At 39.5% G+C, this 11438-nt stretch overlaps 1 protein-coding gene across 3 annotated transcripts in view; it reads right to left on the reverse strand.

The window, feature by feature from the left end:
- The window catches only part of LOC108577440 (sodium/potassium-transporting ATPase subunit alpha), a 185768-nt gene that overhangs the window by 11089 nt on the left and 163241 nt on the right, over positions 1 to 11438 (reverse strand). Inside the window, exons 4-7 of one of the 3 annotated variants that reach the window (XM_017940584.1) lie at positions 7281 to 9006; positions 6053 to 6289; positions 4959 to 5260; positions 3554 to 3648 (exon numbers count right to left, since the gene is read on the reverse strand). In XM_017940584.1, the coding sequence (XP_017796073.1) occupies positions 3554 to 3648; positions 4959 to 5260; positions 6053 to 6289; positions 7281 to 9006 (2360 nt within the window). Of the gene's footprint in view, positions 1 to 3553; positions 3649 to 4571; positions 4667 to 4958; positions 5261 to 6052; positions 6290 to 7280; positions 9007 to 11438 lie in introns of all 3 variants that reach the window. The other 2 variants (XM_017940587.1, XM_017940586.1) reach the window with 2 other exon arrangements.

Here is an 11438-nt window from a genome sequence, read left to right on the forward strand (position 1 = left end):
CACCTTAAGTTCAACTAAAGTCAACTAAGCTCGTCATCACTTGACGAAAAAAGATGTCGAGAATCGCTCGAGGCACACGCGCGCGAACCGGAAGTTGAAAAGAATTCATCTTCCGGAGAACAAAAACCACCAAGTTGTTCTTTTTACGAATTCCAGCGATTCGATCGATTCTCTTGCACACCTTTCACCTGTGTTCCCTCGTGTGAAATTGTTGTTCATTTTTCCAATCGTTGTGTGAAGTGTCGAAGAAACAAAAATGAATCTCTAAGTACAATTCTCTCGGTCTGATCGTTTCAAACAACTGGAAAAAGATGGGGATCGTTGCACCAGGTTTTTTGGATTCGAAGCAATCGACGATGAAGAAAAAAAAAAAAATAGAAAAAAAGAATGTACAATTCAGAGAAAGAAGAGGATTCATTCTGAATTCTTCAGCGAGGCAGAGTAACGATGAAACTTTTGGTATACATGGCGTGAGATTCAGCCAGGAAACAGTGAGGGAAGAAATAACCAACAATATAACGAAGAAAAAAAAGTTCCTCTTAAATGAGGTAATAAAAAAATCTGGAAGAAAATCTGGAAGAATTGAGGACAGACCTCGATACGTCATCAACGTTTCTTTTTTTCTTGCAGGGTGAGTGCGATGATAAAACGAGAAATAAAGAGGAGAAAAGGGACTTCCTGTCCGTAGCGAAACAACATGGCGGACGATCAAAGATGGCGGCACAGTTTTTGATGAAAAGGGGCGCGAGAATTTGAACAGAGAAAAAAGCTAAGCTCGGAGGTGATATAGAATAGAAAGTTAAGAGAGAGAGAGAGAGAGAGAGAGAGAGAGAGAGAGAGAGAGAGAGAGAGAGAGAGAGAGAGGCGGGGTAACTGAATAGATAGAAATAGAGATAGAGAAATAGAGAAAGACTTGAGAGAAAGAGAGAGAGAGAGAGATCGGCTTACCTTTGGTAGTCAACGAAACAACACACTAATTACAAGCGGAGTTCATCGTTATGGAAGCGATCACTTGACTGGCAATTTATATATTTCTCTTTTTTTTTTTTATTTTCGGTTTTACTTAGAGGAAGAGGAAAACCTTCGAAAATGAAACTTCGTCGATTGCTCGTCCAATAATTCACCATTTCTCTGTGCAATCAATGAAACAACGATTTTCAAGAAATTCTTTTTACGTCAAAATTATTATTCATTCTTAATTAATCTTTGACAAAATTTCTTTCCAACGAAATTTCGAATAAAATTCTTTGGAGTGACGGACGTAATTGACGGACGTAAGACGCGTATCGTCTCGACGAAAAATTGTTCGCCGATCGGTGGAATCGTGGACGAGCAAACGTCAGCTGAACAGATCAAGAGATGTGACAATCGAGCTACAGAGCGAGTGTCGACCGGGCTCTCGAACAGAGAGATAGACAGAAGATAGAAACAGACAGAGAAAGATAGATATAGAATATATTAAAAGTTCTGATATAAAAGCTCTAGTGTGTAGTAATAATACCCAGTCACCAAATGCCCTCAAAAAAGTGTTATACCTGCGTGCAACCATTCTGTTACCTTGTTAGATCATCGATCATTTTATCATCCCCTAGCGTGCCTCTGAGCGAGAGAGAGAGAGATTGTCTTCTGACCAAACGGCATCGAACAAATCATAAACCCACAGCGTTTTCAGGCGTTCGATTAAACCAAGTTAGAAAAAGCGAAACAACGCAGTCGTGACAGAGAAAGAAATAGAAATAGAAAGTTAGTAAGAAAGAAACGAAGGAAAATATATAGAGAGAAAAGAACCATATACCAGACTATATTGTTATTATTCCTTCTTTATTCGTAATTTTTCTCAAGCTTCAGCGAAAGCTCTTTCCTTTTAAACAAAAAGCGTTTCTCGTTTTCTTCTTCTTAGAATACCAAGTGGATAATCTATTTTCAATAATTCTTACGATTCACCAGTTGAAAAGTGGCATTCACACACACGCATAGTGAATCAGTAACAGTTCGTAATTCTTCGTATTTCATTTTGCTCGCAAGAGAAATTCGTTCAGCAAACACTTGGACAATCACGTTATTATCTCGACAAACACGATAACGAAAAAATAGAGAGAGAAAAAAAAGTAATCCAGAGGGGGAGAGAAAACATCGAACAATTTGTACAAAACGAATCAGGCCAGGGATTTTAGTATTTTTTTCTTTTTTTTTTTTAGGCACACGAATCGTTGTCACCTCGTTCACAGATGCTCTTGGTATGTTTGGCTGTGATTCTGATTGGACAACGAGTATATAGAAATGATATACAGTTATACTCTTGCAGGAAAAGAGCTGTGTTTTAATAATGAAAGAAAAAAAAAAAGAAGAAAGTAATCTGTGTTGTATTTTCATTTTTTTTTTTTTTCGTTTTTCTTCTTCTTTTTTTTGATTTTGCTCTTTGTTCTGTTAGTGTTCGAGAACGAGTATATACGAGACAGAACGAACTAGCTACTATACAATAACCATAGGAATAAGTTAGAAGTGTAACGACCAATAGACAGGTAATGGAGAGAGTTGTCGAGCGACCGTTTTGATCTGATTCCTGAAGTCAGAGATTTTTATAATGTTTAGAATGATAGAAAGAGATATTTTGAATTGTAACAGACCACTGTATAATGTAATGAAAGATTTATTGCAATCTCTTTGGGTAAATTAAAAATTTCCATCGGTGCAGGAAGATACTCTTGTTAAATTTTCAGAGAAAGTCCAATTTGGGGGTGTTAAATTTTCAGGAAAAAATAATTTTGTGGTATTAAATTTTTAAAGAAGAGGAATACTCAATTTTGGGGCGTTAATTTTTCAGAAAAAAGTAATTTTATGGTACTAAACTTTCAGAAGAAAGAAATATTCAATTTTGAGGTATTAAATTTTGAGAGAAAGATAATTTTGTGGTGTTAAATTTTCAAAGAGAAGAAATACTCAATTTTGGGGTATTAAATTTTCAGAAAAAAGTAATTTTGTGGTGTTAAATTTTCAAAGAGAAGAAATACTCAATTTTGGGGTATTAAATTTTCAGAAAAAAGTAATTTTGTGTCCTTAAATTTTCAAAGAGAAGAAATACTCAATTTTGGGGTATTACATTTTGAGAAAATGATTATTTTGTGGTATTAAATTTTCAGAGAGGAAATTCTCAATTTGATGGCATCAAACTATCAGAAGAAATACCGAGTTTTGTGATATGAAATTTTCAGGAAAAGAAATTCTCAATTTTACGGTGTTGAATTTTCACAAGAAAATTCTCAATATCGTGGCGTTACATTTTCAGAAAAACATTTCTCAATTTTATCGTACGAAATTCTCGAAGAAAGTAATTCTGAATTGGCACGGCAGAAGAAATGACTTCAAGAATCAAAAAGTTCGTGTCACCGATCACCCTTTCTAACCATAAAAAAGTATCAATGGTGTAGTAATAGTAGTAGTAGTGGCAGTAATAGTGGCAGTATAGAAGTAGTAGTAATAGTAGTAGTATAGTATAGTATAGTAGTAGTAGCAGTAGTTTTGTCAAGGCTCGTTTATGTTGTTGATGTGTTACCTTTCGTTAACTAGCTTGTCAGTGAACGGGTTTCGTGGATGTCGCTTCATAATATCGCTCTCTGCCTCCTCGTAGGCAAGTGAGATAGCTGGCACCTGACGTCACATTATCAACAGGCTCAGTAACAACGCGAATAGTTAGAACAATGATGAGAATTCTCGCTGACCCGCGATTACAAGGATGCTGACCCAATAAATTCACGAGCAAATCAGTTAAGAATAGAAGGAACAATTACCTGTACCTTCTATATCTTCGATCCTTTCCAAGGATTTCGTTTATTTATATTTCGGAATAATTCTTGCTTATTTTTAATTTCCAAATTTTTCATTATTTCGGAACAAACAAATTTCCACAAACATCAAACATCTCTTTTCTCTTTTTTCCAACGAGAGAACAATCAGCATTCTTGCTATGCACCAGTGAGTATAATATGACGAGAACGCAGAAAAGGTAAGCGAAAAATCAACTGAGAGAACTAAATCGATCGGAACAATGATGGCAGGATGTGTCGAGGGATTTAGGATACTTGGAACGGGTTATCTCCGTCTCGAAATTCCTTCGAAACTTCTCTTCTGTCTCTGGAGCATGAGATCGATTATAGTTTCACGACTGGAAAAATTTTATTAGATTTCCCGACACTAGTATCTTCGTTCTAAAGAGATCTATATACATTTTTCCATTAATCCAACAGAAATAAACCATATATCATTCGACTGAGATAAAATAGATCTCGATAAGAAGGAAAATTCTCGCGTCAAGAAGATTCAATATAATTAAACATCCTGTAAATTCTCTGCACGGTTGAACTCCATCAAATTGGCCACCTAAAGAACGCACAAATTCACAAATGTTACAAATTACAAATGGATCAAACTAGCTTCCACTGGTCAGGTGTGCTCTCCTACGTCTCCTATCTGGCGTACAGCGGTTACAGGAGCTCTAGCTGGCCTAAACAATCCTACAAACCCTAACAACCAAGGTACTCCACAACCAAGCTATCTGTTTGAGAAGAAGCAACCTTTCGTTGACGAGGTTATCGTGGTCGGGATCTCGTGGCCTTCTCTTCATAATGTCCGACTCTGCGTGCTCGTACGCCAGGGATATAGCTGGTATCTGACAATGATCGTTTTAAACATAAAATCCTCCTGCTAGAAATCTCTTCGTCGTCACAGAGAAACGAGTGTAGAGAGAACGAGAATACAACGCTGAAAATCTTTGGTTACTCGAGAAGAATCTCGGGCGAATCCTCGATAGACTCGATCGTGAATCATGTTACAACGACGTAATCTGATCGAAGAATCGTCAGAATTCTACGTAGAAATTGTTTGGTTACGGTGGTGATGTTTCGATCGTTTCCATCGTGTGGAAAGGATCGAGACGTAGATCGGTAAAATGAGCCACTCACCATGTCGGTTCCCAAGTCGATGCAGAGAATAGTGACAGTACCAAGAGGCAGAGGGATGTCGCAAAGGATGAACGCCAGGAAAGGTGAGATCTCGGGGATGTTCGAGGTGAGGGTGTACGCGATGGATTTCTTCAAGTTGTCGAAGATCAATCGACCCTCCTCGACACCAGTCACGATCGAGGCGAAGTTATCGTCCAGAAGGATCATGTCAGCCGCCTGTTTCGACACGTCAGAACCGGCGATACCCATGGCTACACCGATGTCAGCCTTCTTCAGCGCGGGAGAATCGTTTACACCATCACCTGGAATAGACAATCACATCCTTCAGTATTTTGTACACTATTTTTTCCTTTTTCGTTTGGTGAAATAAAGTCTACTACACTTTGAATTTTCTAGGTTTCTAATGTTGTTGGGTTTTAAGAGTTTGTAATGCATACCTGGTGTACAAGATTAAGTAATGTGTATCATGAGAGGATTAATTTCCTGTGTAGCTTGCATGAGTTAAGTAGACAAGTGTAACTTGGAACATTACATGGAGTGTAAATCCTAAGAGGATTTCACTAAGTAACGCACACACAGACACACATAGGTGGTACAAACAAAGTGTTCACCATTGGATGACGCAGTGCAGACTTGGTTTATTCAAGAGAACTTAGAGAGGATCAAGAGTAATGTGCCCAAGGGATACTGTTTATAGAGGGTTCATTCGCAAAGTGCTCCTCAAGTTCATTATCCCAAGGGAGTGGAATTTCTCTTATGGAAAGGTCTAATCAAGTTCTGCAAGTTTCTCACCTCAAGGGAATGTGTTCTCACAAGTACGCAACAAGTCTGCTCATACAAAATTATAATTGTCATTATTCTTGCAGGCAAATTGCAAGCATCAAGTGTTCCTCAATTTCATGGTCTCAAGGGGACCGTAATTCTTCTTCCTCAAAAATTGCTATACTCTTTCTACACTCTTCTATTAAAAATTCTATACTATACTGAGAGTTCTCATAATCTCAAGAGAATAGAAAAATTCTACACTACACTAAGCAGTTCTCCAAGTTTACAGTTTCAAGAGAACAGTAGCAGGAGAGAAATTGACAACGTACCAGTTACAGCGACGATAGCACCCATTCGTTGGCAGCCTTCGACAATGATGAGCTTCTGCTGTGGCGAGGTACGGGCGAACACAATTTCGGTGTGGTACCTGAGAATCTCGTCCAGTTGGTCGGAGTTCAGTTCCCTGAGTTCGGTTCCGTGGATTACAGCGGCCTTGGCCTCGCGAGGATTCACTTCGGATACCGGGATGTTCAACCGTTGAGCAATGTCCTCGACGGTCTCGTTACCTGATTAGAAATCATCACGTTAAGTATCAAGGAAAGTCTCGCTTTGAAAGGATGCTACTGTAGCCTAACTAATTTTTCAACGAATTTGCACAGGTCTCCCAAGAAAAAAAATGGTCCCTTTGGTAAAGCTAACTTCTAACTCATTCACGATCTTTCCCCAGCAGCTTCCCAACGAGTTTATGAATATTTGATAAGAAGGGACCACCGTCTGAAGTAGAAGTTTTTCATTTGCATTCCTTTATAGCTGTCTCTTTGAAGCAGATAAAACCGCGGGTACTCAAATGCAATAATATGGTAACTAGCTCAAGTTAGCTAACTGGGTATCGCTCTGGATCAACTAAGTTTCAATTCTTTTAAATGGAAGTAATGTACCGGTATCTGGGTTTCAAGGTAAGACAGTTCTTCAGCCTATTTCAGGCTCTGCAGCGTAAGTAGTATTACAGAGTGTGTCACTGGACCATTTAATAAAAGGCAAGACTTACAATCTTTGGTAATAGTACCATCAAAACTGGATAAAATGCAGTGATAAAGAACCCAGAATAATTTTTACACAGAGGTCCTTCATCAGTATTGGATCACTGCTAATTTTCCACTCTTCTCTGTCTCTACTTTACTAACTATAAAACAACATAGCCACGAAACTCCATATATCAGTACACAAATGATTATACAAAGCATCTAGCAATAGCTCTTCATACTTAAGCAACGAGCTTCTCTATCTACTCTTACATATCATTAGATCTTTGACAGAAGAATGTTTCCTTAACCTGTTTAACTGGTTTCACCTCTCAAACTGAAATTCAATCTTTCTAGTTTATGATTAAAAAAAAGTGAGTAACAATTATGACCAAGTACTTTCATTTCCCTTCTTGCTAAGTGCAAATAAGAATGTACCTTATTATTCGATGGTAGAATTATTAGAAAAAAAAAAAACAATTAATCACAATATCCCTATTGAAGTATCTCCAGCGAACGAGGTATAAACACCAACCTTCAGAGATGATGCCGACGGATTTGGCAATGGCTTTGGCAGTGATCGGATGGTCACCGGTTACCATGATGACCTTGATGCCGGCTGAACGGCACTTGGCTACCGCGTCGGGCACCGCAGCCCTGGGCGGGTCAATCATAGACATCAGGCCCACAAAGCGGAGACCCTCCGTCGGGAAGTTAGGGTCGTCGGAGTTGAACTTGAAGCCGATCGGGAATTTGTCGGACGGCAGTATGAAATCGCAGAAACCGAGTACACGTTCACCAAGTCCACCGAGCTCGAGGTAAGCATTGTTGAACGCTTCCTTCATCTCTTCGTCCAGTACCTTCTCTTTACCGCCGATGAAGATTGTAGAGCAACGATCCAAAATCCTTTCCGGTGCGCCCTTCATTACCAACAGATATCTAGGATCGTCAGGATTGTCCGACTCGTGGATAGATACTTGATACTTGTTCGTAGAGTTGAAGGGGATCTCGCAGACTTTCTTGTTGCGTTTTCTATAGCCCATCACGTCGCCGAGTGCCAATTCCATACACTTCAACAGAGCAGACTCGGACGCATCACCGTTTACTTCTCTCTTCAATATCGCCACGTCTTCTTGGCCGTGTTTGAACTCGGCACGATTGCACAGAGTAGCGATCTTAGCCAATGCCTTGAATCCAGGACTCGTTCTGTCGTACTGAAGCCCGGACTGATCCTCCGTAGTGTCAGCTTCGATGATCTGATTGTCGAACCACATGTGAGCAACGGTCATTCTGTTCTGCGTCAAGGTACCAGTTTTGTCGGAGCAAATCGTAGATGTAGAGCCGAGCGTCTCGACAGCCTCGAGATTCTTCACCAGACAATTCTTCGACGCCATACGTTTCGCGGTGAGTGTCAGGCATACGGTCACAGTTGCGAGCAAACCTTCCGGCACGTTAGCTACAATGATACCGATCAAGAAGATTACAGCGTCGAGCCAATGGTAACCGAGAATGAAAGCGATCACGAAGAATGTTACACCGAGAAAGACGGCGACGCCTGTGATCAAATGGATGAAATGGTGGATCTCCTTAGCGATCGGAGTTTCACCGGTGTCAAGGCCGGATGCTAAACCAGCAATCCTTCCCATTACCGTCTGATCACCACAGCAGATCACCACACCCTTCGCCGTGCCTTCGACGGCGTTCGTCGAGAAGAATGCGAGATTTTTCGTTTCCAACGGGTTCTCGTTCGTGAACTCCGGAGACCTCGACTGAGGTTCAGACTCTCCTGTCAACGAGCTGTTGTCCACTTTGAAGCCCCTAGACTCGATGATTCTAACGTCCGCTGGTATACGGTCGCCAAATTTCACCTCGACTACGTCACCCAGCACCAAGTCCTCGGCTTTCAACATCAGCTTCTCGCCTTCTCTGATCACAGTCGCGTATTGCGGTACCATGTTCTTGAACGATTCCATAATTTTGCTCGATTTGCTCTCCTGGTAGTACGAGAATATACCGGTGACTATAACGACCGCCGCCAGTACGATACCAAGGAAGAGATTGTCGTCGTTTGCAACCTCGCTGGTGGACGCCTGGATCGAGTACGCGATGAAGCAAAGGATCGCACCGATCCACAGCAGCAACGCGAAACCGCCGAACAAGTTCTTGCAGAATTTCACCCATTCTGGCGTTTGTTTCGGCGGCGTCAACGCGTTCGGACCGTCCCTCTCGAGGTTCTCCTTCGCCTTCGCGTGACTGAGGCCCTGGAACAGGATTTTTAACGTTGAGGTAGGTGTCTGTGGCTCATGTGAAGTCGGTTTGGAGTCTTATTTTTGTGTAATAATGTGTTTTTATTGGGACGTCCCTAAAGTTCTTCTTGAATTTTTTAGTTTAGATCGGTGTCTCTAAGGAACCTTTAAATTTGATAGGGAAAAACCTAAGTGCTGTCTCATTCCACAACTTTTTCCTAATTCTTACGTCGTCCCTATGGAATTTTCTCGGATTTTCATTAAAACATTTTTCACCTTCGACATAAACTTATGGGATCACCTAATATATACACTACCGGCCAAATGTTTGGAATCACTGTGCATTACAAGTTATACAAAAATTTCCAGAATAAAGTTAGCAATTTTATGAATATTTTAACCAATTTTTCCTCGTTCAAATCAATCGAAATAAGGTACAATACTGTAGACCTCCGCAGCATCAATTTCAAATCTAAATTAGCAGGTGATTCGAAACTTTTGGCCGGTAGTGTATTTGTATGCATTTCATTAGATAAATGAACGACGGAATAGTACACACAGTGTCGACATTTTAACCTGTTAATCTAGATTCACGTTTCAAGCAGAAATTGAATTTACAATTTACAACGAAAAATGAGTAAAAATTATAGTACAAATTTTAACAATAACCAATTAAATATGAGCAATCTATTAAACTATTAAGATAGTCTGAGTGAACTATTGTGTTTTAAGTATTGGTGAACGAACGACGAGTTAAGTCGTCTTCTCCAGTAAACAAGTCAAAACTAGCAAAATTTAATTATTGAAAAATATTGTTTCGGACGATGGAGAATTGTAAATATATTCGTATATATATATATATCTGTAGGTTTTTCAATTGGAAATAATTGAATTTCCATATAGTTAATCCTCTTCAGAATCAGGCAGACTTTTCGACACATCTGCTCAAACGAACTCATTCACAGCGACGTCGTGGATTAACGATCGCGACGCGTGCCACAATTATCGGGCTCGCTAAATAAGGGACATCATGAATTTCGTGTCAGCGATGATACTCGAGAGCTTTAAATAACCCGATCGATCGGGGCGCGCGACGCGTGCAGAACAAGAGAGAGAGAGAGAGAGAGAGAGAGAAAACTGCGCTAGCGTCAGCGTCGAGTAATTATTCTAAACTGGAACGCGAATCGAACGATTTCTTCTAGCCTCGTGTTGATTTTTTTCTTCTTCTGTCTCTCCTGCCTTTCTGTCATTCTCTTCTTCTAGCACTTGCTCTTTCTTTCTGTCATTTTTTATCTCTTTCTATCATTTTCTCCTTTTCTGTCATTCTCTTTCTCTAACATTTTTTATTTCTTCCTATCATTTCTTCTTCCTTTCTGTCATTCTCTCTTCCTATCATTTCTTCTTCTTTTCTGTCATTCTCTCTTTCTATCATTTCTTCTTCCTGTCTGTTATTCTCTCTTTCTGTCATTTCTTCTTTATTTCTGTCATTTTCTCCATCTTCTCTGTGTCATTCTCTCTTTCTATCATTTCTTCTTCCTGTCTGTTATTCTCTCTTTCTGTCATTTCTTCTTTATTTCTGTCATTTTCTCCAACTTCTCTGTGTCATTCTCTCTTCTTATCATTTTCTCTTCCTTTCTATCATTTTCTCCATCTTCTCTCTGTCATTCTCTCTTCCTATCATTTTCTCTTCCTTTCTGTCATTCTCTCTTTCTATCATTTCTTTTTCCTGTCTGTTATTCTCTCTTTCTGTCATTTCTTCTTTATTTCTGTCATTTTCTCCATCTTCTCTGTGTCATTCTCTCTTTCTATCATTTCTTCTTCCTGTCTGTTATTCTCTCTTTCTGTCATTTCTTCTTTATTTCTGTCATTTTCTCCAACTTCTCTGTGTCATTCTCTCTTCTTATCATTTTCTCTTCCTTTCTATCATTTTCTCCATCTTCTCTCTGTCATTCTCTCTTCCTATCATTTTCTCTTCTTTTCTGTCATTCTCTTTCTCTAACATTTTTTATTTCTTCCTTTCTGTCATTCTCTCTTCCTATCATTTCCTCTTCCTGTCTGTTATTCTCTCTTCCTTTCTGTCATTTTCTCCATCTTCTCTCTGTCATTCTCTCTTCCTATCATTTTCTCTTCCTTTCTGTCATTCTCTCTTTCTATCATTTCTTCTTCCTGTCTATCATTCTCTCTTTCTGTCATTTCTTCTTTATTTCTGTCATTTTCTCCATCTTCTCTCTGCCATTCTACCTTTCTACCATTTCTTCTTTCCTTCTGCCATTCCCTATTACCATAATTTCCTTCTTTTCGTCATTCTCTCCATCTTCTCTCTGTCATTCTCTCTTTCCATAATTTTCTTCTTTTCGTCATTCTCTCCATCTTCTCTCTGTCATTCTCTCTTCCATCCAGTCATCCTCCCTTTCAATCATTTCCTCTTCCTTTCTTTCACACACTCT

The sequence above is a fragment of the Habropoda laboriosa genome, unplaced genomic scaffold (genome assembly GCF_001263275.1).
Source record: "Habropoda laboriosa isolate 0110345459 unplaced genomic scaffold, ASM126327v1 scaffold648, whole genome shotgun sequence".
Taxonomy (NCBI): domain Eukaryota; kingdom Metazoa; phylum Arthropoda; class Insecta; order Hymenoptera; family Apidae; genus Habropoda; species Habropoda laboriosa.